The sequence below is a fragment of the Cynocephalus volans genome, chromosome 3 (genome assembly GCF_027409185.1).
Source record: "Cynocephalus volans isolate mCynVol1 chromosome 3, mCynVol1.pri, whole genome shotgun sequence".
NCBI lineage: Eukaryota > Metazoa > Chordata > Mammalia > Dermoptera > Cynocephalidae > Cynocephalus > Cynocephalus volans.
In genome coordinates, this window is record NC_084462.1 from 89,560,321 (window position 1) to 89,585,761 (window position 25,441).

The 25,441-nt window shown below is 38.9% G+C and overlaps 1 protein-coding gene across 1 annotated transcript in view; it reads left to right on the top strand.

Annotated features, from left to right (window-relative positions):
- The window catches only part of FBN1 (fibrillin 1), a 228,745-nt gene that overhangs the window by 14,552 nt on the left and 188,752 nt on the right, over positions 1-25,441 (top strand). The window contains exons 2-3 of the mRNA XM_063091977.1: positions 14,554-14,636; positions 17,380-17,478. Of these exons, the coding sequence (XP_062948047.1) occupies positions 14,554-14,636; positions 17,380-17,478 (182 nt within the window). The remainder of the gene's footprint in view (positions 1-14,553; positions 14,637-17,379; positions 17,479-25,441) is intronic.

A 25,441-nucleotide genomic window follows, 5' to 3' on the forward strand; every position in this document is an offset into this window, starting at 1 on the left:
AGTCACTTGTCCTTGTGTACATTAACTGTGTTTAGAACTTGAGATTCAGAGAAACACTTCCGTTCATTCTTGCCACTTAAATTTAAGATGGTAGACATGTTGAGATTAGACTGTTATTATCTCTAAATGGGGGTCCCCATCTCTTTCAGGAATGTTGAGCTGCATAACAGGTAAAGGTGGCTCTTCAAGTGAATGCAAAAGAAAACAGAAGTGCTGTGTGTTGGTGTGTGGGAGACTGTGGTTATCAGGAAGGACTTGGCCAGATGCTGCTACAAAGTTGTAGTTTTTTAAACTTTTTAATATGGAGAATCTCAAATATATGCAAAACTAGAGAGAAGGATACAGTGATGCCCCAGCTTCAGCATTTATCAATTTTATCTACTTTCTCCCCACCACAGGTTATTATGAAATAAGTCCCTGAAAAAAACATTTTATTTGTAAATATTTCAATATATATTTCTAAAAGAAAAGGACTCTTTAAGAAACATAAACACAATACCACTATCACATTTAACATTAACATTCATTTTTTAATATCACCAAATAACCAGTGAGTTCTTAAATTTCCCTGATTAGGTCATACATTTTATTTATATTTTACAGTTCATTCAAATCAGGATCCAAGTAAAGCTCACAATTTGTAATTGGTTGATATGTCTCTTAAATATTTTTAAACATGTAGATTGGCCCTCTGTCATTTGTTTCCTTATAATTTATTTATTGAAGAAATTGGCTCATGTCCTGTAGAGCAGTGCTCCTTAAAAATGCCAGTCCACACATTGCCTGTTGCCAGTCCATGATGAGATGAGAAACTTGTGCCAGGTTATAAATCCAGTATGTCACTAGGCACACTATTTAGTTCAGCTGATAATTTTTTATAGCAAGACTTCCTTGAAGGAAACAGTAGGATGGTTTACATTCTAGTGTAAGCTCCTTATCTTATTATAGATTAGTCATATCTAGTCTATGGACCAGTGCTGGCCGGTCCTTGGACTATACGAGGAGTACACTGCTGTTGAGTTTCTCACAGTCTAGTGTTGACTACAGTCCACTGGTGTGATCCTTATCATGTTTCTTGGTCCCCTTTATTACCTGTGAGTTGCTAGTTAGAGCTAGAAGCTTGATTCAACTCAGAATCAACTTCTTGTCCAGAAGACTACAAGTGATATGTGTCCTTCCATTAGGAGGCACATTATAGGTGCTAGTCTCTCTTTTTGTGACTTTAGTCACAGCCGTTAATGATCATTGCCTAGATCTGCTAGTTTATTAGGGTGGCACAGTGGAAATATTCAATTCTGTCACTCCCTGTTTATTTATTAATTTTGTAAAGTTTTGCATCTAGTTTTGATATTAAGCTGAATGCTTCACAGCCAGCAATGTCTGCAATGCTGCCAGGTCTGCTTTTTCTGACCCACGCATGGCTTTGTAGAAAATTATTTTATATCTAATAGTAAAGATTGGCTATAATGAAATATAAAGTTGTGGAAAATTCACATAGAAGGAGGCTGGCATTTGAGGAGGCAGACAGAGAAGGCAATGATTCTGCAAGTGCCCATTCCTCTCTCCTCTTTCCATGATCTCTCATGGGAGTCAAGGTGGAAGGGCTCAATGTGTTATTTGTATCTTGAAATGAGGATCTTCAGGTAAAGACCTTAGGAAAAGATGGTAAGATTTTGTACTATGGGGGAAATGAAGAAAATATTTGCAGATATTTTAACATTCAGAAGTGAATGTTTGTCAGCATTGCTTTCTCAAAGAAAGCTCTTTTTATTTAAGAAATTGGAACGAGTACAGTTTTAGTGATTCAGATGAAAGAGTCTGAGAATCACCGGTACATCCAGCCTTCCTTGGGAAAGAAATCTAGGGACAAGAGCTGTCTGAGGAGCTTCTCTCTGGGTGTTTGTGGGGTGGTGTGTGTGTGTGTGTGTGTGTGTGTGTGTGTGTGTGTGTGTGTACGCACATTGCCTGCGTGAGTTCCATGTCAGTGAAGGATGTAAGGCATTCTTGAAGGCCTGATGTATTTCTACTATCTGATATAAAACTCTTGGGTAAACTGACAGGTTTTTTTTTTTTTTTTTTTTTTTTTTTTTTTTTCGTGACCGGCACTCACCGGTCATTCCTATATAGGATCCGAACCGGCGGCGGGAGCGTTGCCGCGCTCCCAGCGCAGCACTCTACCGAGTGCACCACGGGCTCGGCCCAACTGACAGGTTTTTAGAACAGGTTCTTAGCTTTGTCATGGGTGCTGCTGCAGAGATTTGGAAACCTTTGAGGCATGTTAGGAGGTAGGATGGGTGGATGTGTTTCTCTCTTATTTTGACAGCATCATCTCCATTTCAGATGTTGTCACTATATTGAAACTTCGTGCTGGCATTTAGCACCCATTCTTCTTCTTCCTCTTCCTCCTCTTCCTCTTCCTCCCCCTCCTCCTCCTCCTTGAAACAGGCATACTGTCACCCCTTCTCAGAGCTGGAAAGGTGTTGAGAAGACAGTGCTGAGAGGGAAATCTTTCAGATTGGATTTCATGGAAGAGCTGGGCTGGCGACTGGAATGAGGGGAGTCACCACTTTTTTCGTGTAATGGACAGCGTCCCGGCAGCCTCTAAATTAAGTCACAGAGGCGTGAAATTGGAGGGTTTTTTAAAGACGGTAATCTGGGTCACCCTGACCTTTCTGCAGCTCATTATCTTCCTAAGCTGGATCAGATAGTTGCTTGTATGACCTGGTGGTTTGTTTGAAGCTACTTTTCAACAGAAAAGACACACCCATGTTCAAGTGTATGTACAAAACATTCCAGTGCCAACTCTGAGTAGGTTTTCCATTATCCACATCTTGAATCTTTATGTTAATCTCTACCCACCCACTCCCCCAAACACTGAACATGATAAGAGCTGACTGACATTCTTACCAGAAGGTGCAGGACAGAATACTTAACCATGCAGAAGCTGTTTCAGAAACAGTAGTACCAATCTATAGGAGTGAGTGTTCCTAAAATGTATTCCCTTTATATTACTTTCCTTTTCCAATATACTTCATAAGATCTGTCTTCAGTTTTTTTTTTTTTCAAACTTTGTAAAAGAAAACCAGAGCACAAAAGAAATGATGTGCAAATTAGTTTATAAAAAAGAGAGTACATTCTCTTTGCAGTATTTATGGAAACATCTTTCTAATGTCTGATCTAAAAATCTTTAAAAAGTAATCTAAATAAATACATAAACAAACAAACAAACAAACAAATAAAAATCTTTAGCACCGACCTTGAAATATTTTATTAATTCATTCTTTCATTTTAAATAGTGATTTATGATATGTGTCCATTGTATAGTCTTTGAAAAATTACTTCACTTCTCTCATTCCCAGTTTCCTCTTCTGAAAATTAGCACAGCAATACATTTTCTTAATAGGGTTTTGAGGAAGATGCACATGATCATTTTGTACATTGTAAAGCTCTCTAACAATTGCTAATTATTATTATTGTTCCACAGTGTGACTTCACATGGACCAGATAAATTATTGGCTTAGTGGAAATCCCTCAAATTTAAATTAGGCTATTTTTATTAAAAAATTTTCAGATATCTAAATGTTTAGAAATAAATGCTTACAACTTTGCTTCAGTTGCAAAGTTAAAAAAAAACTTGTCAAGTTTTTGACCCCTAATATTGTGCTGTGTTGATTCCAATGACATAATCTCAAAAACTGCATGCTTTTCTTTCCTCTGACTTTTTAGAAACTTAAAATCTATCGATGTTTTTTGTTTGTTTGTTTTGTTTCTTAGCAATAATGCTGTCTCTGTTCTGATGAAAGAGTTTGGTAGAGAAATGTTTGAAAAGATCCATTTCCTGTTGACGACTATGAAATTGAGTTTGAGCTCCAAGATCTCTGAGGCTTTTGTAGTTATAAAATGTTTATAAGTGATGCGTCTTCGAACACGGAAGCATTTTACTCTCATACCCCATTTATTCCATTTGTGGGTTTCTTTTGGTAAGTGTTTTATTTTTTATTTTAATTTTCTAAAATTAAAAAAAGTGGATGAAATGGATACTGATTTCTTACTTGTAATTATCTTTTATTTCATTATTTAATTTTTTATAATCATATTTATCTTCTCATTAAATTAAATACTCACTGCTCTGCCAGAATTCTCTCTAGCTATGTTATCTTTAGTTGAAAGTACATTTGAAACCCTAAACCTCCATTGACCACTTACGATATTATAAGTGGTACTGTGTTAGGTGCTAGGGTTGTGAAGATAAATCTGAACTTTTTCTCTGTAAGGAACTCACATTGCAAAAGAGAGAGTAATTATCCTTTTCCAGGGGATTTGAAATGCTTGAATAAGTTGGTTATGAGATTAAGCCATCAAGTAGGGTTCAAACCTGACTTTCTTCCTTGCTTCATCTGGGAGCTACTCTCTGGAAATAGTTCAATGAACACCTGGTCTGTGAGCCAGTCCTCACAGAGTAATGATTTTTGTATTATAGTTGCTGATGGGAGGGATCTTCTGGAATTTAAAAGAAATCAGGTACATCAAGGGTTAGAGCATCTGATTTACTCCCTAGTTTTTAAGTTCCTGATTTATGGACTTATCCCATATTGGCCTTAATGGTCTTGTCTGAGAGTGGGGGAGGGCCTCAGCCTGGGGCTGGGGAAGCTCTGGCTGCCCTCTCAGGACTGCGCGGAGTTGCCTGAGGTTAAGGTGTTGGGTTCTCGTGGATCACTGGGCAGCGTACTACAGCTGAGGCGGTGGGTTTGAGTGGCCAAGTTTCCCTCAGGTTGCCTGCTGTGGAATGTGTTTTCCCACTGAAACAACATTTTAGGTTGTGGTCATGTTCCCAGACCAGCCCACAATAGCCTATTTGGTTGATAATGTAGCCCAGAGACTGCTATTTGACTAGCAAGGGGACCAAACCACCACCTATTAACATTGTTTCTGTTGGAAAGACATCCCGAGTTCTAAATACCAATATAGAAAGGAAATTTTGGAGGCTTACCTGTTTGTCCACCGGGAGCTGCCAGTCCTCGGAACTGAAATATCCAGTCACCCTGCGCTCGCAGTTCCCAGAGGTCCCCTTTCTCTCCCTGAAGCCTGACCCCGTTGGCTGGTTTTCCTGTCTTTTCCTGGGGCTGCCAGTACATTCACAAGATATGATCTCCCTGGACAGAGCTCTTAGTTTGAGAATTTCTGGGAAGTGGTGAGAATCCTGGTTTCAATCCCTTGTTCCTTCTGTGGGTGGTAACAAGGAGGGGCACAGTGAATTCCAGGGACATGTCCCTAGCCTGCCTCTCACTTTGCAGGCTCTGGATCACCTTGCCAGTTTACCTGTTTTGTGTTTTCAATCATTTCTGTAATTTCATCTATCCTTTGGAAAAGTGCAGTGCAGCTTCAACTTGAATAAATGGAGCAAATATTCCATTCAAAGAAAATGTCACGATAGTCCTTGAACTCACTGGTAAAGGCAAGGGGTAGCATAGTTTTGGGAAGCAGTTCTTTGGAAAAACCATGTGTTTTCATGATGTCACTGGTCACATCCTCTCACAGGCTGGAGAGGTACAAATTTGAGATGTGCTGGTTTTTCTGTTTTGTTTTTGTTTTTTATAGGGGAGTGGGTGGAGAGGGGGGTTGTGGGACGTGTACTTTCGTCTTTAATCAATTCTGATGTGTTCTTTTGTTTGTTCTTTGGCAGCTGATTGGTTTGGGGATCTAAACCCTTGACCTTGATGTTACAAGGCTGTGCTCTAACCAACTGAGCTAACTGGCCAGCCCTGGTTTTTCTGTTTTGAGGCAACCCTTCCTTATTGTTAGAGGGTCAAATGGTAGTTCCAACTTCATGAGCATATATTTAATGGGAGTCCCTTTTACACAGCCAACCACGTGTGTGATCCAGCAGGCCAGATACAGATCCCCTCCCTCTGAGAGAAGTGGGTCCAGTGCAAACTAGGATAGCAAGTTAGTCAAACGTGCCTTTGGAAGCTTGGAGTGTCCACTTGGGTGGGTTAGTCATCTGAGCAGACTCCTCTGTTCTTAATGGTGTTTAATTGAGAGGACCAGAAGCATGAAGTGCCCAGCGCTTCAGGGGAATTGGGACTTGCCATACACAGTGGTGGCCTTTAGACATTTGTGCTTTGGTCCGCAGGGCTCAATTGTCTAGTTTCCTATTATAGTGCACCCCATGCCTTTTTGAGCTTTAAAATTTTCATTTTTTTTTAAAGAAAAGCATACACACAGCACTTATAAAAGATTCCAATAGGATTTAAATCGGCTGTCAATCTAAAATGACCTCCCAGATTTGGGAAACTCTCCTTACAGCTTTATGTTTCTTTCACTTTCTTACGCTGTGCGTGTGTGTGTTGGGGGGGGGGGGGGGCGGGGGCGGGGCGGAAGTGTGGAATGTGTTCATGCCCTTGGGAGGGTGACAAATTCTTTGGCCCTTAATTTCTTGCTGTTGCTTTTGATCAACATGAATCCCCACAAAGGACTATTCTGAGTACACATGAAACTGTTGATGCCACACCCACTCCGTGCTGCCTGTGCCTTTACCCCCCTCAGCAATAGGAAAAGCCTCTGTCCAAGCAGCACATCCAAACAGACCTTTGAAGGCTGCCTTGTGAATTTTGTCATGGCTGTCTTCTGGGAATTGGCCATGTAAGGCTGGCTCCATCTATGGCCTTGATCAATTGCAACAACCTGCCATAAAAAAAATACACGCCAATTTGTGAGCTGAAAGCTTGTTTAGTTGCTTTTGGGATTTTTGTCCTTTTGCTAAAGAAATAAGGAGAATCAGATGTTCATGTATGAGTGCTATTTGTCTGTATTGATTTTGTATTTTCTCAAAGGAAGTATATAGATTCCTGAATTGTAAACATTGATAACTTCACTGATCAGAATAAATTTTTGATCGGTATACCAGTGAAATAACCAAGAGACCAAAAGATTGTACTTACTGTTTAACTGCCGATAGCCTTTCAAAGAGGCAGAAAATAGCCTTATTTTAAATAGATAAATTTATAAGAAATAGTTCTCACTGTTAGACAGTTTTTTTATGTTGGTGACATTTGCAGCTGCCCTACTACTTTTGACACCAAAGAGATGATATTAATCTTAATTGTACTTTATACTTATTAAAGCATTTGGTTGATATTATCTTGCATGCTTCTAAATAGACTCCAGGATATCCTAGGGATAGCAGACATTGTTTCTGTGCCTGAAGAACTATTACTCTGGGATCAGAGGGGACAGATTGGGTTGCAGGGATGAGAATCTAGACTTGTAATTATTTAAAATATATAACTACGGTATAGCATATGTAGGTTTTTGAGAGTTTTGTCTGGATTCGTGTTTATAACTTGAAAGTTGGATGGGATTAATCAAGGAACACTATGGGAGGAGATGGAATTACGCATTAAAAGGGAAACATGAAGAACAAGTACAAAGGTGGAGGAAGAGTCTGGCTGTAGTGTGTATGGCAGTGGAGGTGGCATGTGCGGGAGGGAGGTCTGAGGTGATGAAGAGGAGGAGCTGAGTAGGAGCGTGGAAGTCGAAGGTACTGAAGGTACAGGTGAAGGTGAGAGTGGACAGGTAGTGTAGGCCTATCTGGTTGAGATCTGAAGCTAATAGTGAGATATTTAACATTATGGAGGGTGAAGGTCTATCTCTGGGTTATAGGGGAATAGGATTAAGCATGGTGAACCTGAAAACATATTTAGCTACATTGTCCTAATGGAGTAGAGAGGAACTAGGAAGCCAGGAAAAAAGAACATGATATTAGTCCAACAATGAAATCATCAGGATCTGGACAAGGGATTTGCTAATGGAGTTAGAGAATTTAAGAGGAATTTCAGCAGCGGGATAAAATAAAACTAGTGACTACACTTAGCAACAGGGAAACATCAAGTCATAGCTCAGATGGTCCCCTTCTGAGCCTACTTTAGATGCTGAGGCTGACAGCCCTCGTTCTGGCCCCGTTTAGTTCCCCTAGGCAGACCTTGATGCTAATGTTTTAGCTGTTGTATTGATACTCTTTGTGTATGTGCCCATCTTCCTACACCGTTAAGATCCTGAAAAGCAAAGACTGTGTCTTAGTCACTTTTAATGTAAATGTTTTATTTATAATTGCATGGTTACAGATTATCATTATTTTGCTTTTTAGTAAACTTTTCATTTTAGAGCAGGTTTTGAGTGACAGAAAAATTGAGAGAGTTCCCATAGACGCTGGAGCCAGTTTCCTCTGTTGTTAGCATCTTATACTAGCATGGTACACTTATTACAATTAATAAACAAATTTTGATACATAGTTATTAGTTAAAGTCCGTTCTTTACTCAGATTTTCTTAATTTTTATCTCATGTCCTTTTTATGTTCAGGATCCCATCCAGGTTACCACATTACATTTAGTCATCATGTCTTTTTAGGCTATGACAGTTCTCAGGCTGCTTGTTTTTGGTGACGTTGATAGTTTTGAGGAGTGCTGGTCAAGTGTTTTGTAGAATATCCATTAATTGGAATTCTTCGATGTTTTTATCATGATTAGATGGGTTATGGGTTTGGGGGAGGAGGACCACAGAGGCAAGGTTCCATTTTCAGCACATCACCTCAAGGGTTTATGTATTGACATGACTTGTCACAGTTGCTGTGAACCTTCATCATCTGACTGAGATAGTGTTTGTTGGGTTTCTCCAAGTAAGTTACTCTTTTTTCCCCCCTTTCCATGCTGTACTCTTTGGGAGGAAGTTGGTATACGCAGCCCACCCATAAGAAGTGGGGAGTTATGCGTCATCTCCTTGAAAGTAGAGCATCTACTAAATTATTTGGAATTCTCCAGCACAGGAGATTTGTCTCTTCTCTCCCAGTTATTTATTTACTCAATCATTTATTTATCAGTGTGGACTCATGGATATTTATTTTGTGCTTGGCTTGTAATCCAATGATAATTTTGTTATTTTGTTGCTCATGGCTCTAGGTTTGACCATTAGGAGTTCTTTCATTCAGCTCCTGTGTCCCTTGTCATACATCCATCATTGTAGATGTCTGTTTGTTTAGCACTTCTTTTCCTTCTATCACTACAAGGTGTTCCAGATTTGTCTTGTATATTTCCTGCCCAGTCCTAGAATTAGATGTTTCTCCCAGGAGTTCTTTCTATTGGAGAATGGAATTAGACACCAAGATCTGGGCATTAGGTGTGCTCATCTTAGTCACTTTTATTTCTTATCTAACACAGTGCCTGGCACATAATAGGTTCTCATTAAATATTGCTGAATGGCTTTTTGCTTGTGGGAAGGTGATTAGTCATGTACTTGTTACGTGTGTGGCAGTGAACTTACTGGCTACACACGAAGATGAGCCATTAACCTTGGATACATGGAGTTTGTGATGGTAACAAAACAGTTGATTTTAAATGCCCTGAAAACAGGAACGGAGGAGAGAGGGAGAAGGGGAGAGAGGGGGGGAGAGAGGGAGGGAGAGAAAAGGGAGAGAAGGAAAGAAAAACAGATAGACCTTGGCTTTTGGAGGAAAAGTTAATGGAGTCACTTACCTACTGGTGATGGTGAAAGCAAGAAGGGGATAAATTCTTGAAAACTAGAGTACAAACTGTCCTTCTTTCTCTTCTTCCTTATTTTTATTGAGAAAAACTGCACGAAGTAGGTTAGAGAGGGTGGCTGGCTTGTATCTTCAAAGGAGGAAAGCAGGATTGTCTGTGTCCTAGCCAGTGCTGACCCAGACAATCCAGAAATGAGTCTCTGGGTCTGGAGAGCTCAGCCGAAGCTTGAGGAGGCATGGAAGCCGTTTTCATTACCAGGGTTTGAAGTTTCATTACTCGAGTTGAGTTGTTGTGACTGGCAGATGGGCTGGAACAGTCACATGTGGTATTCACATCATTGCTGAGACTTGACCTCTGCCTTCAGCGAAGGGAGCCAGAATGAAGGCACTAAAATAAGGGGGAGCATTTGCAAAGGCTGTTGGAGTAATATGGGTCCCTTCATCAGACAGTATTTGTGGTTTTTCTTTCTTTTTATGTTGATAAAAATGTGTCAGAGAACAAATAAAATAACAGTGTGTGGTTCACAAGGTATGTAGCTCATTTGTGTACTGTGATTGTTTCATGATCTATCACACATTTGACAGTGAATATTATTTTAACTCTATAACTGGAATATTAAGACGTTACTTTGGGACATGTTACAAGGGCAGCTGGGCACCCTTTGTTATGTGAGGGCATATTCTTTTTGATGCCCCTCTACATTTATACTCAAGGGGGTAAATCATAATTTACTCCCCTAAAGGTCGAAGAAGCAGGCAACTCTTGGAGCAGGGTCCACCTCTTTAGCCCTTACCTAATGTTTAGTGTTCTCTTTGCCTTGATTTACTCACTTCACAGCTTGAGAAACTCACACATATGAAATAAGAGCCCCCTGAACCTATTTTTATTGCCCCAGCCTTGTCTGAAAAGGAGTTTGCACTTGGGATAGGAAGCAGAAAGACTATCTTGCTGTAAGAGAGGCTAAACTTGCAGGAGTGGGTTCTGGCTAAGGAATGTGGACACACTGCAGACATCTTGCACAGAGGCCAATTCTTGGAATGATGTGGTCAGACGTGGTAGAGCCCAGCTGTTTGCTCCATTGAGAGAGGCTTTAGCTAGCCCACACAATCTCTCAGTGCTGTGTCTGAACTGGATCCAAATATCAAGCCTGCTGAGGCTCACCCATCCCCCACAGTGATTGGAGTTGGGTTGTTACAGAGCACAATATTCAAACTGGCAGATAAAGACTTAGCTATATATTTTTAAATAAAATATATAACATGCAGGGGTGAAGTGGAATATAAACATATTTCCTCCTCTCCCCCATGGACTATTAGAGTACATCTTTGGCGTATTGATGCACATTTTATGATTTTCGTTACTTGTGTCACCATGAGTGCCATTGATTGAAATATCATCTTGTCCCCCAAATACATCTTTGCTTTAACATAGGGGTTAAGAGAGTGTAACCTGGAGTCAGGCTTCCTGAGTTCAAATCCTCATCATGTACTTCCAAGCTATGGGATGTTGCCATAGTTTCTTTAGTGTTAAAAATAATAGAACTTGCCTCAAAGTGTTGCTATGAGGAGGAGATAAGGTATCTTCAGTAATTAGCAGAAAGTTCTCTCACCTTTGAATTTTTATTTCCTTTAATTTACCGAATGCTACTGCTACTTGCACGCAGCTTTAACTCTGACATTTTTTTTGGCAGTGGGGGTGTTGGGTCGATGAGAATGGCTGATGAAGAGAAAAGGAAGAGAAAGACCTATGAATGTTACACTTTCATTTACATAAAAGAGTAACTTTATTAAAGATTTGTCTTCGTACTTGCTTTTTGTACTAAAACCTTAGAATGAAATCTTTCGTAATGGAAATAATCCAGCATGTCTCCTTTAGACTTTACATGTTTTACTGCTTTCCAACTTAAATAAGACATTCATTTATTTCCAGAATTAGAGCTGTTTTTTCTATGTGTAAGTAGAATAAATGCCACCCAGCTTGTTTGAACGAGTTCTGTTAGTTTGCAGTTCTCAAGACCAAAATCAGCAGAGGAGAAATCTTACATCTTTCTTTCTCATATGTTGCATTGAGCCACACAACATGGTAGTACTTAGTGTTGTTTAAGAACAAACGGAAACAAAATTAAAACAATCATTGTCATTTGAGAATGTTGATTGAAACAATCGAAATTAAATACCATATGACTTGTAAATGGTAAAGTTTTAAAACTCCAAAAAAGTCAGTGGATGCAAACAATATAAATCACAATCCAAAATGATATAGAATTTTAAGAAATGCAGTGAGATGAAAATATGATGCATTAATGAAAGGGTACCGTGAATGAATGAAACAGTTCCCTTTGTTTCATTCTGATGAAACAGAAAGTACCCTATGTAAAAGATAAGATGGTCATACTTTAAAAGTAAAGTTGTTGCTTTAATTAAAAGGTGATCAAGTATAAGAGCAGGTACTTTAAAAATGGACAGTTGGATGGGCGTTAAGTGAGAAAGCAAAAGAAGTCTCTCTTTGTCCCCCCAAGTCCTCATCTTTTAAGGCAACTAGTTTTAACCATTTCTGTTTTTAGTTCTTCTCATATTTATCTCCATAACACACCGTCTACTGCGCTTATACCTCTATTCTAGATTTAAACAGTGCCTGTTGCTTCTTTGCCATGAAACATGGGGACTTAGCTCATTTAGATATCTATACCTCTCTTCCTTAATTTTTTTTATATTTGTAGTAGACTTTCATTTATTGGTTATTTTAAAACACTATAGTATATAATTATACCTCTGTTTCTTGGATCAACTGCTTTATTACCCTCCACACCCTTCCTCCGAACTTGTTTCCCAATTTATGTCATCTATACCCTTACTTTTACACTGTGAAGGTTTAAAACATTTACGTTTTGTTTTGTAACCATGGTAAATTGTAAGATCTTCCACATTTTGGCTGGAGGTTTATTCTAAACATTGAAAAACAATAAAGAATGTTTATATTACCGTGATTTTTCAAATGCTTTGCTTTGTAGGACTGAAATTACTGACTCTAGCCCTTTTCTTGTTAGCTTTTTCATCCTGTTATGTGTGTTGTTACTCCATAAAAACTCTCATTCTTGACAGACAATATGTCCTGATTTTTGCTTGAAAAACAAAGTTACTCCAACCATAGGGCACCCTGCAAAGGCTCAAGGGTCCTCTGAAGCTATTCCAGGATTTGGTTTGGGGTTGGACTGGGTCCAGTAGAGCTGTTGTAATGGGCTGTTGGTGGGGAAGATTTGAGATAGTTGACTTTGGCTTGGATTGTCATTTTAAATTGAGAGAACTTTTATAAAATTTGAAAAGTTTGAGCTTTACCCCCCACCCAGCTCTCTACCCTGTCTTCTCCTCTCACTTTCCTTTCTGGGATTCTGCATTTCCCCAGGAAGTTCTGGACACTCTAAAGTTCCAGGCACTACTTTGTCACAGGAGAGACAAAGGGTTGAGAGCCATTGACTTAGAATTCTCAATGAAGTCTTTCTCTCTTCCCTAATCCTTTATGGTTCCTCTGGCTGAGTAGTTAGTCTGGGTCAGGAGATGATTCCATTGTGATGACAATGCTGTGCTGCATTTTCATCGTCCTTTTCATATATAAAGCTCTTCCTGCCCATTATTTCATCTGATGTATTTATACACACATGATGTAGATAAGGCAAACATTTTGTTATCCCAGTGTATACAGAAATAAACTGAGGCTTAGACAGGTCTTAAGATCATGCACATATTAAGCCTCTATCCAATCATTTTCTCTCTAGCCTTGGAGAAGCCCTGGGCTGCTGAGTATGGAGTTAGGGCCCTTTTCCTGGCTCTTCTGTCTTTCTTCCTAATTCTCTTGCTGACGTCAGCCTCAGTCTGCAGTATGCCTTGTGCCCTGCAGAGAGTTCCAGATTTTTTGGGGATACAAAAGGACAGGGCGAAGACCTTACCTTGGTTCCCAATCCTGCATGAGGTTGAAGTAGTGAGTTCAGAGGAAATACTGCAGTGCTCTGTGCTGTTACATCTGGTCTGCATATACAAGGAGAATGTGCCAGTCAACCCAACTGAAAATACATTTTAGCTAGGCAGTTGTTTTTAAAGGCTCTTGCTTTAGGGACTACAGTGTTTATACCAGCAAGCCTTGGAATAGCTCCTAGTTTATGAAATGGGTTGCAAAATGTTTGACCTTCTTTATCGGCCCCTAAACTTCAGCAACTAGCATCAATGTTTAGGCCCTCAGGATATGGCAGAATGAAATGAGTGGTGTCTTTTGGTTCTCAGTGTATTCTATCCTTTGCCTTAGTTTCCAGTGTAGATGTAGCTAGATCCTGACCCCATTGCTTCCTGAAATTGTTAATGTGGATCATCTGGATTCTGAATGGAGGCTTTGCTTCAAGGCATGTGATGAACTGTCTCTAAACAAGAAACCCAGAGTGATACTGATTTTATTTTCCTATAACTGCTGGTATTAACTGCGTTTGGAAAATTTGGAAAAACTTTTGCTAAAGAAATATTTACATGTTTTGGCCTTTATTTTTTCTGACTCATGTCAGAGTTTGCATTCCCATAATTTTGGAGAAAGGAAGAATGTGATAACATTTTAGAGATGAGCTGGGCCATAGAAAAATATGCACAGCTTCAAAGAGTAGAAATGTAAAATCTTATGTGCAGTAGATTTTTTTATGACCTTTCTTATGCAGATTGGTAGGAAGTTTATTGTTTAAATTAGACCTGTATGGCTTCATGAATTTTTACTTCTGTTCGTTGTGATAGAATACACTGCATTTTGCATCTTGGGTTTTTATTTTCCTAATATACCATACGCATGGTTGATATTAAGGGATATCCCTATTGATATCATTATATTAAAGTGTCCCAAACCACTATGCCAATACCCAGTCCTATGAATTTACTTTTCCATGTTTTCCAGAATTCATCCTGTTCTTATAACTCAGGGATTTTTTCCTTTTATTTGGTCATATCTTCTTTTTTAAAACAGTGTGGAATTCTCATGTTTTTGTTTCAGACCCAATGTCTGTGGATCACGTTATAATGCTTACTGTTGCCCTGGATGGAAAACCTTACCTGGTGGAAATCAATGTATTGTCCGTAAGTAAATAGACAGCTCTATTATTCTGCATGTTCTTCTTTTGTTGTTTTGGCTGCATGTTGATCCTTAAAATGTGGTCCTTTGTAATTGCATACGATTAATATATTTATAGTAGAGCCTTCCAGCTCTAAGATTTTCCTACTTTCTCTAAATCCAGGTTGGGAAATACATTAACTTAGTCAAACCACTGTCATGCTTTTTAGTGACTTCCTTTAGAATGTTCTGAGTTACAGGGATAGAGCCACAGGGATACTTTGATCAAGGTTGTATGTCATTTACATATGTTGTGCCTGACTGCATAGACTATGTAATCACTTTGATGGGATTTTGAGTAAAGGGTATCATTGCTGATTTCCTTAATGTAATTTCTGACTTCTTTGGCCACCCACAGGCCTACCCAAACCATGTACACTGAATTTGGGTGGTCGAAGCCAAATTCACAAAGGAGAAAGGAAGGGTACAGAGCATTAGATAAAGATCAGGGGGACTATGAGAGAAGAAATCAAGTGGTAACAGAGGTTTTTCTGCTGATTCCTGCTGCTGTGGCAAACATCCAGATTCTCATAATATCCTATGAACATTGACTGACAAACCACATGCCAGAAAAGGTGCTATTTAATGGAAACACGAAGTCAAATTTGTTATGGTATCTGCCTTCCGTGAACTTTTACAGTCATCATGCCTATGAAATGACTTTCAGTTTTCAGAAAACTTTATTAGTATAATGGGTACTTGTACAGCTGAAAGGACATTAAGGAATCACTTAGTCTACCTTCTCACTTAGTCAAGAGAGTTCTATGAAGAAGGATAGAATATTTTAGCCATTATTGGTTGGTGACCTGAAAAGTTAATCCCTTTCTCGATTCTTGATTTTAACCAGAAAGCACTTTTTTTTGTTGTTGAAATGTTAAGGAGGTGTTTATTAGGTTTGCAAACCAGGCAAAAGTACCTCTCAAAGTATGCCCACTTGAGGTGAAAAGCAAGAGGTTTTTATGGTGAAAATACAGAAAATATAAGCAGTAAACAAGAGTCCAAATATTGTTTTAAAACATAATAGGTAAGTGGTTACATCCGCTTTCCAGGACAATTTTGATGTATAGAACAAAGTTAATTGTGTTTGTGTTACCAAGTCAAATGATTATACCTATCTTTGTCTAAACAGTGTGTTTCCTGATGTAAATAAATTCAAGTAAAAGGTCAGTTTCTCTGGCCCTGTGGAAGAGTCACTTAAAGTTTGAACATGGAGTCACTGTGGTTCTTTTTTCAGTTCTCCTTTCTGGCCTCTTTTCCTCTTCATTACATACATAGACTCACAGGAAATGGGAAAACCAAAAGGGTAGATTCTGGGGATTATCTTGAGACTGACTCCTATATCTGTTAATTATGATTCTGAAGAGAGAAGCATCTCTTTGTTATGGAAATAAAGCATTTGTTGTGGAAAAGAAGAGCAAAGAATTAAGCCAAGAAAATAGCTCTTTTGTTTGGCTTTTTTTTTTTTTTTTTTTTTTTGTTCTGGGACTGTTTTCTCCTTAACTCAAAAATCCCAATCTTCCCATAACATCATGTTGTGTATCTTAAATATACAAAATAAAATTTATTTGAAAAAAAACCTCAATTACCAACTCCTCTTCCAAAAAATAAAACAAGAATCCCTTGTACAAGCATTCTGGTGAATAAAGAATAGAGAGGTTTATGGTTATTTTCCTCGGAAAGCATCTTAATCATCTGGCACATTATGGTTTATTTTAAGATCAAAACTGATTCACTAAGAGTGGGATATAATGGTATTTGGAGTTTTTAAAATGGACTTGCCAACAGAACCCTTTTCTAGTGTTCTGTAGAATTCTCTGAGAAATGCTGTCTTCGGGGTTTGAAATAAGTGTTTATAGGATGCTTGGACAGCTTATTTTATAATAGTTTCCAATCTCCATCCTTAGCTCTTTTGATGTTTTAATGCACATCCTATCCAGTGTATTATTTGAGCTTTGCACATTTTGTTTGCCTCTTGCAAGATTGTGCAGGTGATTGAGGAATAAATACATCATGCCTGTGAGTACAAAAAGTAGTGACCAAAGCTTAGTCTGCTGATAAATATAAATCATTTGCCATTTAAACTTACTCTTTTGGCCACTAGCAGAGCATTTGGAACCAGCATGAAATGAGTCTCTGAGTGGCATGAAAAAGTTAATATTTCTCTAAAGGATGAATGGCTTCCCGACTGTAGAGTCAGTATGATGGCAATAGATGCCAACATTCTCCTCTCAGACTGTCGATGTAATTCAGAACTGGACAAAAAGTAAATATTAAACATTTAAAATAAAATTCACTCTCAAGAATACTGCTGCAATTTTATATCATTATATCTTAAAGTTCACGTAGAAATAGAATTCTTGTAAGCATATAAATATGTTTAGATGCAGGATTTTTATTTGTTTTGTTTTCCTTTCATAGCCTGTCTTGGGCTTTTGATAGATTGAGTTCTGTGGAATAAACAAAGAGAGTGAGAGTCACTGATGTCTGGATAAGGGAGATACCAATTTTAAAGCCAGAGTTTATTTAGTACAACATACACTTGTCAATGAATAAAGCTGAGACTCAAGGCCATATAAATGGTGATGGTGCAGTTAATGAGGTGGGGGTGGGGTGGAGATGAGAGCTCAGGTCTCTTCTTTTGAGGACTGGGCCCTTGAAACTAAACCTGGTCTGAACCCTGTGCTAACAGACCTCTGGTTTTATTCACAGCCATTTGCCGGCATTCCTGTGGAGATGGATTTTGTTCAAGGCCAAATATGTGCACTTGCCCATCTGGTCAGATAGCTCCTTCCTGTGGCTCAAGATCCAGTGAGTATAACATGTCATTATATATAATATTATTTTATGTGGTTACACCCTATTTTCTCCTAAATTTGCTTTTGGCTTTTCTCTTGCTTGCAATACATTTTTCACTAGAACATCTGCCTTCTCTGCTCTGCCCAAAATACTTGGAAAGGCTTTTCTCAATCAGTCTTTGCATCTCCCCTCTTCACTTTTTATAGGAAAATTACCTGTAGGCATGGTTACTATGAATAATATGAAGATTATGGCCTTTTATGTAGGTACTGACTTATTCATCTGTGTATCTCCAATGTAAACACCATAAAAGGTGCTCAATGAAATGATGGTTTAATGGACAATTTTGGCTCAAAAAATGAGGATTCTTCCTTGTGGTATTGAAGTACGAATCTGTTGAAAGACTTCTTTAAAACTCAAAACCCCTACCTTTGCAAGGAGAAAACATAAGGAGTAGTTATAGCACTTTCTGCAGGTGATTGATCATGAAGCAAAAACATATTTTTCCTTTCAGACTTTTGCCACTTTTTTCATTCTGTGATGCCAAATAAACATCCACAATTCATACTTCAGAGCTTTACTTGCTTGTTCTGTTGTTTGTTGTTTTTGTTTTTAATGTGGTGTCCACAGTAGTAAATTAGGAAAAACATGGTGGTGGGGAGGAAGTGAGTCATTGTTGGTTGTTTAAAAAGTTGAAGTTCATGTCTATGTAAACAGCCCCTCAATAATAATAATAATGGTTGAAAAATGACCATTACCGAGACAAAAAACTTAGGTTCCTTTTCCATTTTCCATTTTTGGGGAGAAATGCACTCCCCCTACAGTGTGTTCTGTTTTTGACAAGGTTTTAAGGAAAAATATTGTGGAATAGGTACATTCTTTTTTGGCTATTGTGAATAAATACTTCAGTGCATCGAGGTTCACTAACAGTTAAGGGTCCTAACATTTAAACATGACTCTCTTAAGCTGATCAATAGGCTAGGGCAAGTTATCCTGTGTGGTAGACCCTCTTGGTGCCCACTCCCTTCCACTGACATTCACGGGTGAACATGGGGGACTCTGCCTGAGTGTTCTGTAAAATTTTTCTAGCTAGGGAGCATGCCAGGTTCTCTGTGCAGAGCAAGCTGGAAGTGCTGGAGGCTTAGTGGACCTAGATGCAACTTTTAACCAATGACAGGTGGAGAGTTGTTGGATAAGAGCCCCAGTTTCCTTGCCTCTCAGTGTGGCTAACTATGAGGTTTGTTCTGCACTGTCTCCTAAAGTTCTCTAGTGGGACTGAGCTCTCATTGCCTATAATGGTAATAGACTTGATAATGTACTTAATTAGCTTCCTTCTCTTCCCTGTCTCATTTTCCTCCTCTGCTACCCATGTTTCCTGGAATGACTTCGAAAACAAACTACTTCCATTGAAATTATTGTCTCAGAACCTGCTTCTGGTGGAACCCAAGCAAAACAGCCTAGTACTAAATACAGCCAGTTGTAGATTGGGCTAGAAACTCTCTCATCTGCTGGGACTCTCATTGCACAGAGTGTAGCATATTTTACTTGATCTCAGTTTGATTTTGAATGTGCATCCTCCAAGTAACAGTAGGTTCATTGTACATAGCAAGGGCACCTGAACTGGAGAAATAGAAAGAGGCAGAGAAGTCAGCTGGTGGCACTTCCAGGAACATGCTGGACACCTTCATTTCTATCGGGATGACTCCAGACTGCCATGGAGGAGTGAGAGTCTCAGGGTTGGGAAGGAACCCATCTCTGAGATTGGTCCTTGTACCAGCTAACAGCACTGTACTCTTCTGGGGGAAGAAATTATAGCCATATGGCAAACCTGGAAAGGTGTTCAATGATAGTATGAATTGCTAATGATTTTTCTCTCAAGTAAAAATCGTGAGATATGGAGACAGGATGTTAACAAGACCATAAGGGAAAGCCGTGGTCCTAGTATACCTCAAGCTAGCTGTGGGGTGGGAGGAGTATAGTGGTAAGGTCCTGATACCAGATTTAAGCTAGAGAATGAGGTCCAACACTTTTGGGCAGTACTTTCAGAAGAAGTGGCTCCCATGTATAGTACCTGGACATTGGACAAAGTCCCCAAGTAGCTTGTGGATGTCAGTGGTGTAAGGAGGAGGATATGGTTTCACCAGGGTTTTTGAGGTATTCAGAGCCTTTAAAATTATTGGCCTGGACTCCATCTGAATGAATGCTGTCTAAAGAGTTTGCAAAATTAACAATGGCAGAATTCTTTTCTGATCTTTTGAAGTGATGCTCTAGGGAACAATTGTGCCATTCCACAGAACTTCTGGCTACTGTGTGGTAGACGATGTAGAAAGATCACTTTGCTGACCCTCTTGCTAATAGAAAGATAACCTCAACTCAGTGAAATGTTTGCACTCACTACTTGTGGTTCTACTTAAAAGGGTCAATTTAGATCATTTCACCAAGTTTCCCTATGAAAAATTTTATACTTCTTATGTGATAGGAGTCAAGGATGCCTACCTAGGCAATCTGTGAGAACTCTGAGGGCCTTAATTTTCTCATTTAAAAATGGGAAGAGTGGGACAGCCCCGTGGCTCACTCGGGAGAGTACGGCACTGGAGTGCCGAGGCTGTGGGTTTGGATCCTATATAGGGATGGCCAGTGTGCTCACTGGCTGAGCTTGTTGCAGACAACACCGTGTGGAAGGTTGCGATCCCCTTACTGGTCAAAAAAAGATGGAAAGAGTGGAAGGAGGGTTGTTCTTTCACATGGTTTTCAACTTGAGTATGCTATGACTCTGAGAATAGAAAAGATCCTATTGTAGCCTGAAGGAGAGACAGCATTTCCAGAAGATCCAAATTACCAGTCAGCAATTCTCTTGGACACCACGAAGATGTGGCCTCCCTTAGACCTAGTGCAACTCTTGACACTGCTCATTGAGGCACCAGGGCAAAAAGAAAGATTAGCTAGACAGGGTCAGAACAGTGGTTTTTCTAGACTTTAGTTCCAGCTCCATTTAGGACTGTTCTCTGTCAGTCTCTGAAGCCAGAGATGCCGCAAGCAATGTAATTGTTATAAAGACCTGTCATGGTTAAGTGATCCATGAGTAATTAAATTCCAATTGAATATGTATGTACACAAACACACATACACACACACACACACACAGAGAGAGAAAATACATATTAGCTTGTAATACTGGGGTTCACAAACTCTACAACTTTATATATTGTCTTAATCTGTTTGGCTGCTATAACAAGATACCTTAAGCTGGGTAATTTATAAGCAACAAGAATTTATTTCTTACAGTTCGAGAGGCTGGGAAGTTTAAGATCAAGGTGCCAGCAGATCACATGTCTGGGGAAGGCCCGTTCCTAACAGATGGTGCCTTCTGTGTCCTCACATGGCTGATGGGGCAAACAGACTCCCTCAGCCTCTTTTATAAGGACACTAATCCCATTCATGAGGGCCTCACTCAAATGACTTAATCATACCCCAAAAGGCTATCACATGGAAGATTAGGTATCAACATGTGAATTTTGGGGGGACACAAACATTCAGACCATAATATACATGTAATTATAAATAATGCATTATTATAAAAGTTGTTCCCTATGTTTTATATTTTAGGATTTGGACATCAATTTCATGCTTATCCTGTTTTATTCTTTACACTTTTTTAGAGAACTTTTAAAATTAAACTTCATATTTTGAGATAATTGTAGATTCACAAACAGTTGTAAGAAATAATGTTGAGAGATCTGGGTACGCTTTACCCAGTTTTCTCCATGGTAACATCTTGCAAAACTATAGTATAACAACCAGTTACAGTCAGGACAGACCATTTCCATCACCACAGGCATCTCTTATGTTACCCTTTTATAGTCATTTTCCTGCTGCCTTGATGCCGTCCTTAATCCTGATAACCACTAATCTGTTCTCCATTTCTATAGTTTCATCATTTCCAGAATGTTATATAAGTGGAATCACATAGTGTGTAACCTTTTGGGATCGGCTTTTTTTGCTCAGTGTAATTCTCTGGCAATTTCTCTAGGTAGCCGCATGTGTCAGCACTTTGCCCCTCTTACTGCTGAGTCATAGTACCTGCTGCGGACATGCTACAGTTTCTTTAGGCATTCCCCTGTTGAAGGGCATCTGGGTGGTTTCCATTGTTTTTGTTACTCTAACAAAGCTGCTATGAACATTTGTGGACAGTTTTTTTTGTGAACACAAGTCTTCATTTCTCTGAGGTAAATGCCCAGGAATACAATTTCTGGGTTGTGTGGTAGTTGCATGTGTAGGTTTTAAGAATTGCCAGATTGTTTTCAGAGTGGGTGGGTGTACCATTTTACTTTCTCACCAGCAGTATATGAATGACTCAGTTTTTGGTGATGTCACTATTTTTAACTTTAGCTATTCTGATAGCTGTAAAGTGGTATCTCATTGTGGTTTTGATTTACATTTCCCTACTGGCTAATGATGTTGGACATCATTTCATGTGCTTATTTGCCATCTGTATATCTTCTTCAGTGAAATGTCTTTTCATGTCTTTTGTCCAGCTTCTAATTGGATTGTTTATTATTTTACTATTGAGTTTTGAGAGTTCTTTATATATTCTAAATACTAGCTCTTTGTCAGATATGAGATTTACAGACATTTTCTCCCACTCTGTAGTTTGCTTTTTTCATATTTTTAATGGGATCTTTAACAGAGCAAAAGTTTTAAAATTTGATGAAGTCCAGTTGATCAACTTTTACTGGATCGTGCTTTTGGTGTCAAGTCTAATTTTTGTATGAGGTATGAGGTTGGGGTCTAGGTTCAGTTGTTGCTTAGTGATGTCCAAATTGTTTGTTTCTGAAAAGGCTATCCTTCACTCATTGAATTACTTTTGTGCCTTTGTCAAAAATCATTTGGACATATATGTGTGGGTCTAGTTTTGGCTTCTCTATTTTATTCCATTGATCCATGTGTCTTTTTCTTCTCTAAGACTGGAGAGTCTTGATTACTGCATATGATAAGACTTGAATTTGGGTAGACCGATTTCTCTGACTTTATCCTTCTTTGGCAAAATTGTTTTAGATATTCTAGTTCCTTTGCATTTCCATAAAAATTTTAAATTAATCTTGTCTATATCTACAAAAACTTTTAGGATTTTGATAGGAATTACTTTAAACCTGTATATCAATTTGGGAAGTATTGACATCTTGTGGAACCCCCCCTTCACTTTGATCAAATTTTATCATTTTTACTTCAATTCAGTGAGAATTGTACTCTTAACACAAGTACAAGTTCTAAGGGTAGAAGAAGACCAGGGAAACAGTTCTAGACCAGTGTGCTAGCAAGTTTGAGGGAGTGTGGTGCAATCACATGCTGAAAGTATGAGGAGGATACGCAGAGGAAGGGAAGGTGGTGCTGTATCTAGTCTGGAGAAAGTGACCCTTGGAAGTGTGGAATTTATAAGGACAGGGAGGAGAGGAATGCATGGAAAGTGCTCACACTAGTTCTTAGAAACAGTTGAATTCTTTGCTTTCTAGTCTGCCCTCTATTCAAGCACCTTTATCACTGCAATCATTTAACTTGATCTTCTCTGGACCTTTTCCAGCTTGGCTAGGTTTTCTTTTTTGAGATGCTGTAGTGAAATTGCTCTTCTGAACTGTGTGTCTTCAGGTACCACAAGATGTTTATGCACTTTATGGGAATGTCATTGCTGTTATCTTTCCAAATGAAAATTGTTTTTGTCCTGCAGTGACTCTGGCTGCCCCTGTGGACTATTGTCTCAGGTGTAGAGTCCAGGTGTTAGTCTAGCTGTTTAATTGGTCTGTCTGTGCTTTTCCTAGTGCCTGAATTAAAATCACATGCTTGCCATACAGATGCTTATTTGCCAATTGCTTCCAATGTTCTTTCTGCCAGTTGTGCCTGCCAAGATGGTGGCAGATCTTTAGAATCATTCCAAACCTAATGCATCCCAAATAAAATCATTACCTGAGGTATTTAGACCCAAGTGCCAGACCTGCATCTCTCTCATTCCTGCAGTGTGCTCACATCATTCTCTTCTTGCCACTCATTTTAAGAATTAATTAGTACTGGGCTATAATCTAAAGAAAGTCTCTTCTGCTCTTCTCAATGCCTGGCAAATGAAAGGTGTTCAGTAAGTATTTGTTGAATGACTGAAATGACTGACTGACATCTGAAATGAACATAAATTTAATTTAGGATCCTACATAGATACAGGTAAATGGCAACATTTTCTGTTAGTTTTAGGATACTGAGCCTTATGTGAAACTCTTTGAGGCTGTCTGCCCATCTTCAAGAGTATGTCCTCATTGGGACTTCATGGCTTTCGAGGTCAACTGCATGTGTCAGCATAATCCTGCACACTGGTGCTTTGAATTCCCTAGCATTTTCACTTTCTGGTAAAGTCTTAACACATATTAAGTTTAGAAATATATTCTGACTTGGGGTATTTAGCACATTTAATAAAGGATGTAGCATTCTGTTGGGTATATGTGGAACACCTATTTTTCAGTTGGCTTTTTCTAGAGACATAGAACCTGGTTTCCTAATTATGAGACCTCCGGAATTCTTTCAAATCAGAGTAAATTTAGAATATGCATCAATGGCAGGACTCAATCCAAAATAAAACCAATCTGTGTATATATACTCTCTAAACTGTTTCCTGCTTATGCAGTGAAGTGGCATGTCTAGTTCCTTTATTTCCCCACAGAAATCCTGAGTGATTGCTCCCACCTTTAAAGAAATGCTTTTTCCCCTAAAGATCTAAGGCTCACAAAGAATGGGGAATTTCCCACAGTAAGCATGTTTGTGGCAAAGCAGGTGGTTAAGAGCTGATGATGAGCTCGCCTCATTCTCCTTCCCCCAGGGATTCGTGATTCGTTGGTTGTGCGGGCCACGGGACTAACCATGCCATATCATTCCACAAGTCTGACCAAGTGGTTTTATTTTTTAGAGGAGAACGAATATATTAGCTGGAAAACGTTCACCTGAAAGACAGGGTGAAAAAATATAACAGCACGTTGAGGGAGTTTTTATTACGTTGCATTTAAATCTTTTTTGTGTGCGTATGGCTGACTTGCTCAGGGATCTGAACCCATGACCTTGGTATTACAAAGCTGCACTCTAACCGACTGAGCTAACCGGCCAGCCCTACATTGCATTTAAATGTAAAGTTCTTATAAAGAAGAATTCATTCTGATTTGCAACTTGAACAAATAATGTAAAGTCACTATTTAAACTACTGTTAGCTTTTTTATCTCAAAGTAGCTAAATGGCTTTGTTACTCATGTGGGAATGGAAATTAGCTCTTGGCATGAACTGCTTTAATTGAAATCAGTTCGTGGGCTGAGTTCCTATGCTGCTTGACAGATGACATCATTTCCTGTGCCTTTCCCAGTCCTCACTGTTTTTCTAAGATAGGATGAAGCTGAGTTTAACTTCAAATTTGAAAGCAACTATATACCTTTTTCTGACCTACTTAGAATATTATCCAAAGTTTTCACCAAATCATTTTTTCTTTGTATCCTTGTAGATAGCTTTTTAGTTAAAAAGCAGTTGGGCTGAGATGTTTTAATGGAATCATAGGAGCCTAAAATAAGTTTGCTTTAATCAGTTTCCTGGGTTGCTTGATTTCTGTAACAATGCTTCAACAAAGGATTTATTTCTGCTTTTATACATGGGGAAGCCAAGTTAAAGATTTTTAATAGCAACCTATTTGGGGCTGTATAAGTGCGTATGTCCCAGTGGGCAACTTTTCAGACTCAGTTTGGTCATTGAGCATAGCTTTTGATGTCATTATCAGGTAGCATGAGTTCAATACACAGACATTAATTTAGCACAGTTTTATAGAGCACCTACATATAGACAAGGTGCTTGCCTATGTGTACTAAAGGGGATATAATTAATAATCATGACACTCCCCACTCTCAAGAAGTGTTTAGATAAATAGATTGGGGATAGGAAAAATAAAAAATAGGTTAGGTAA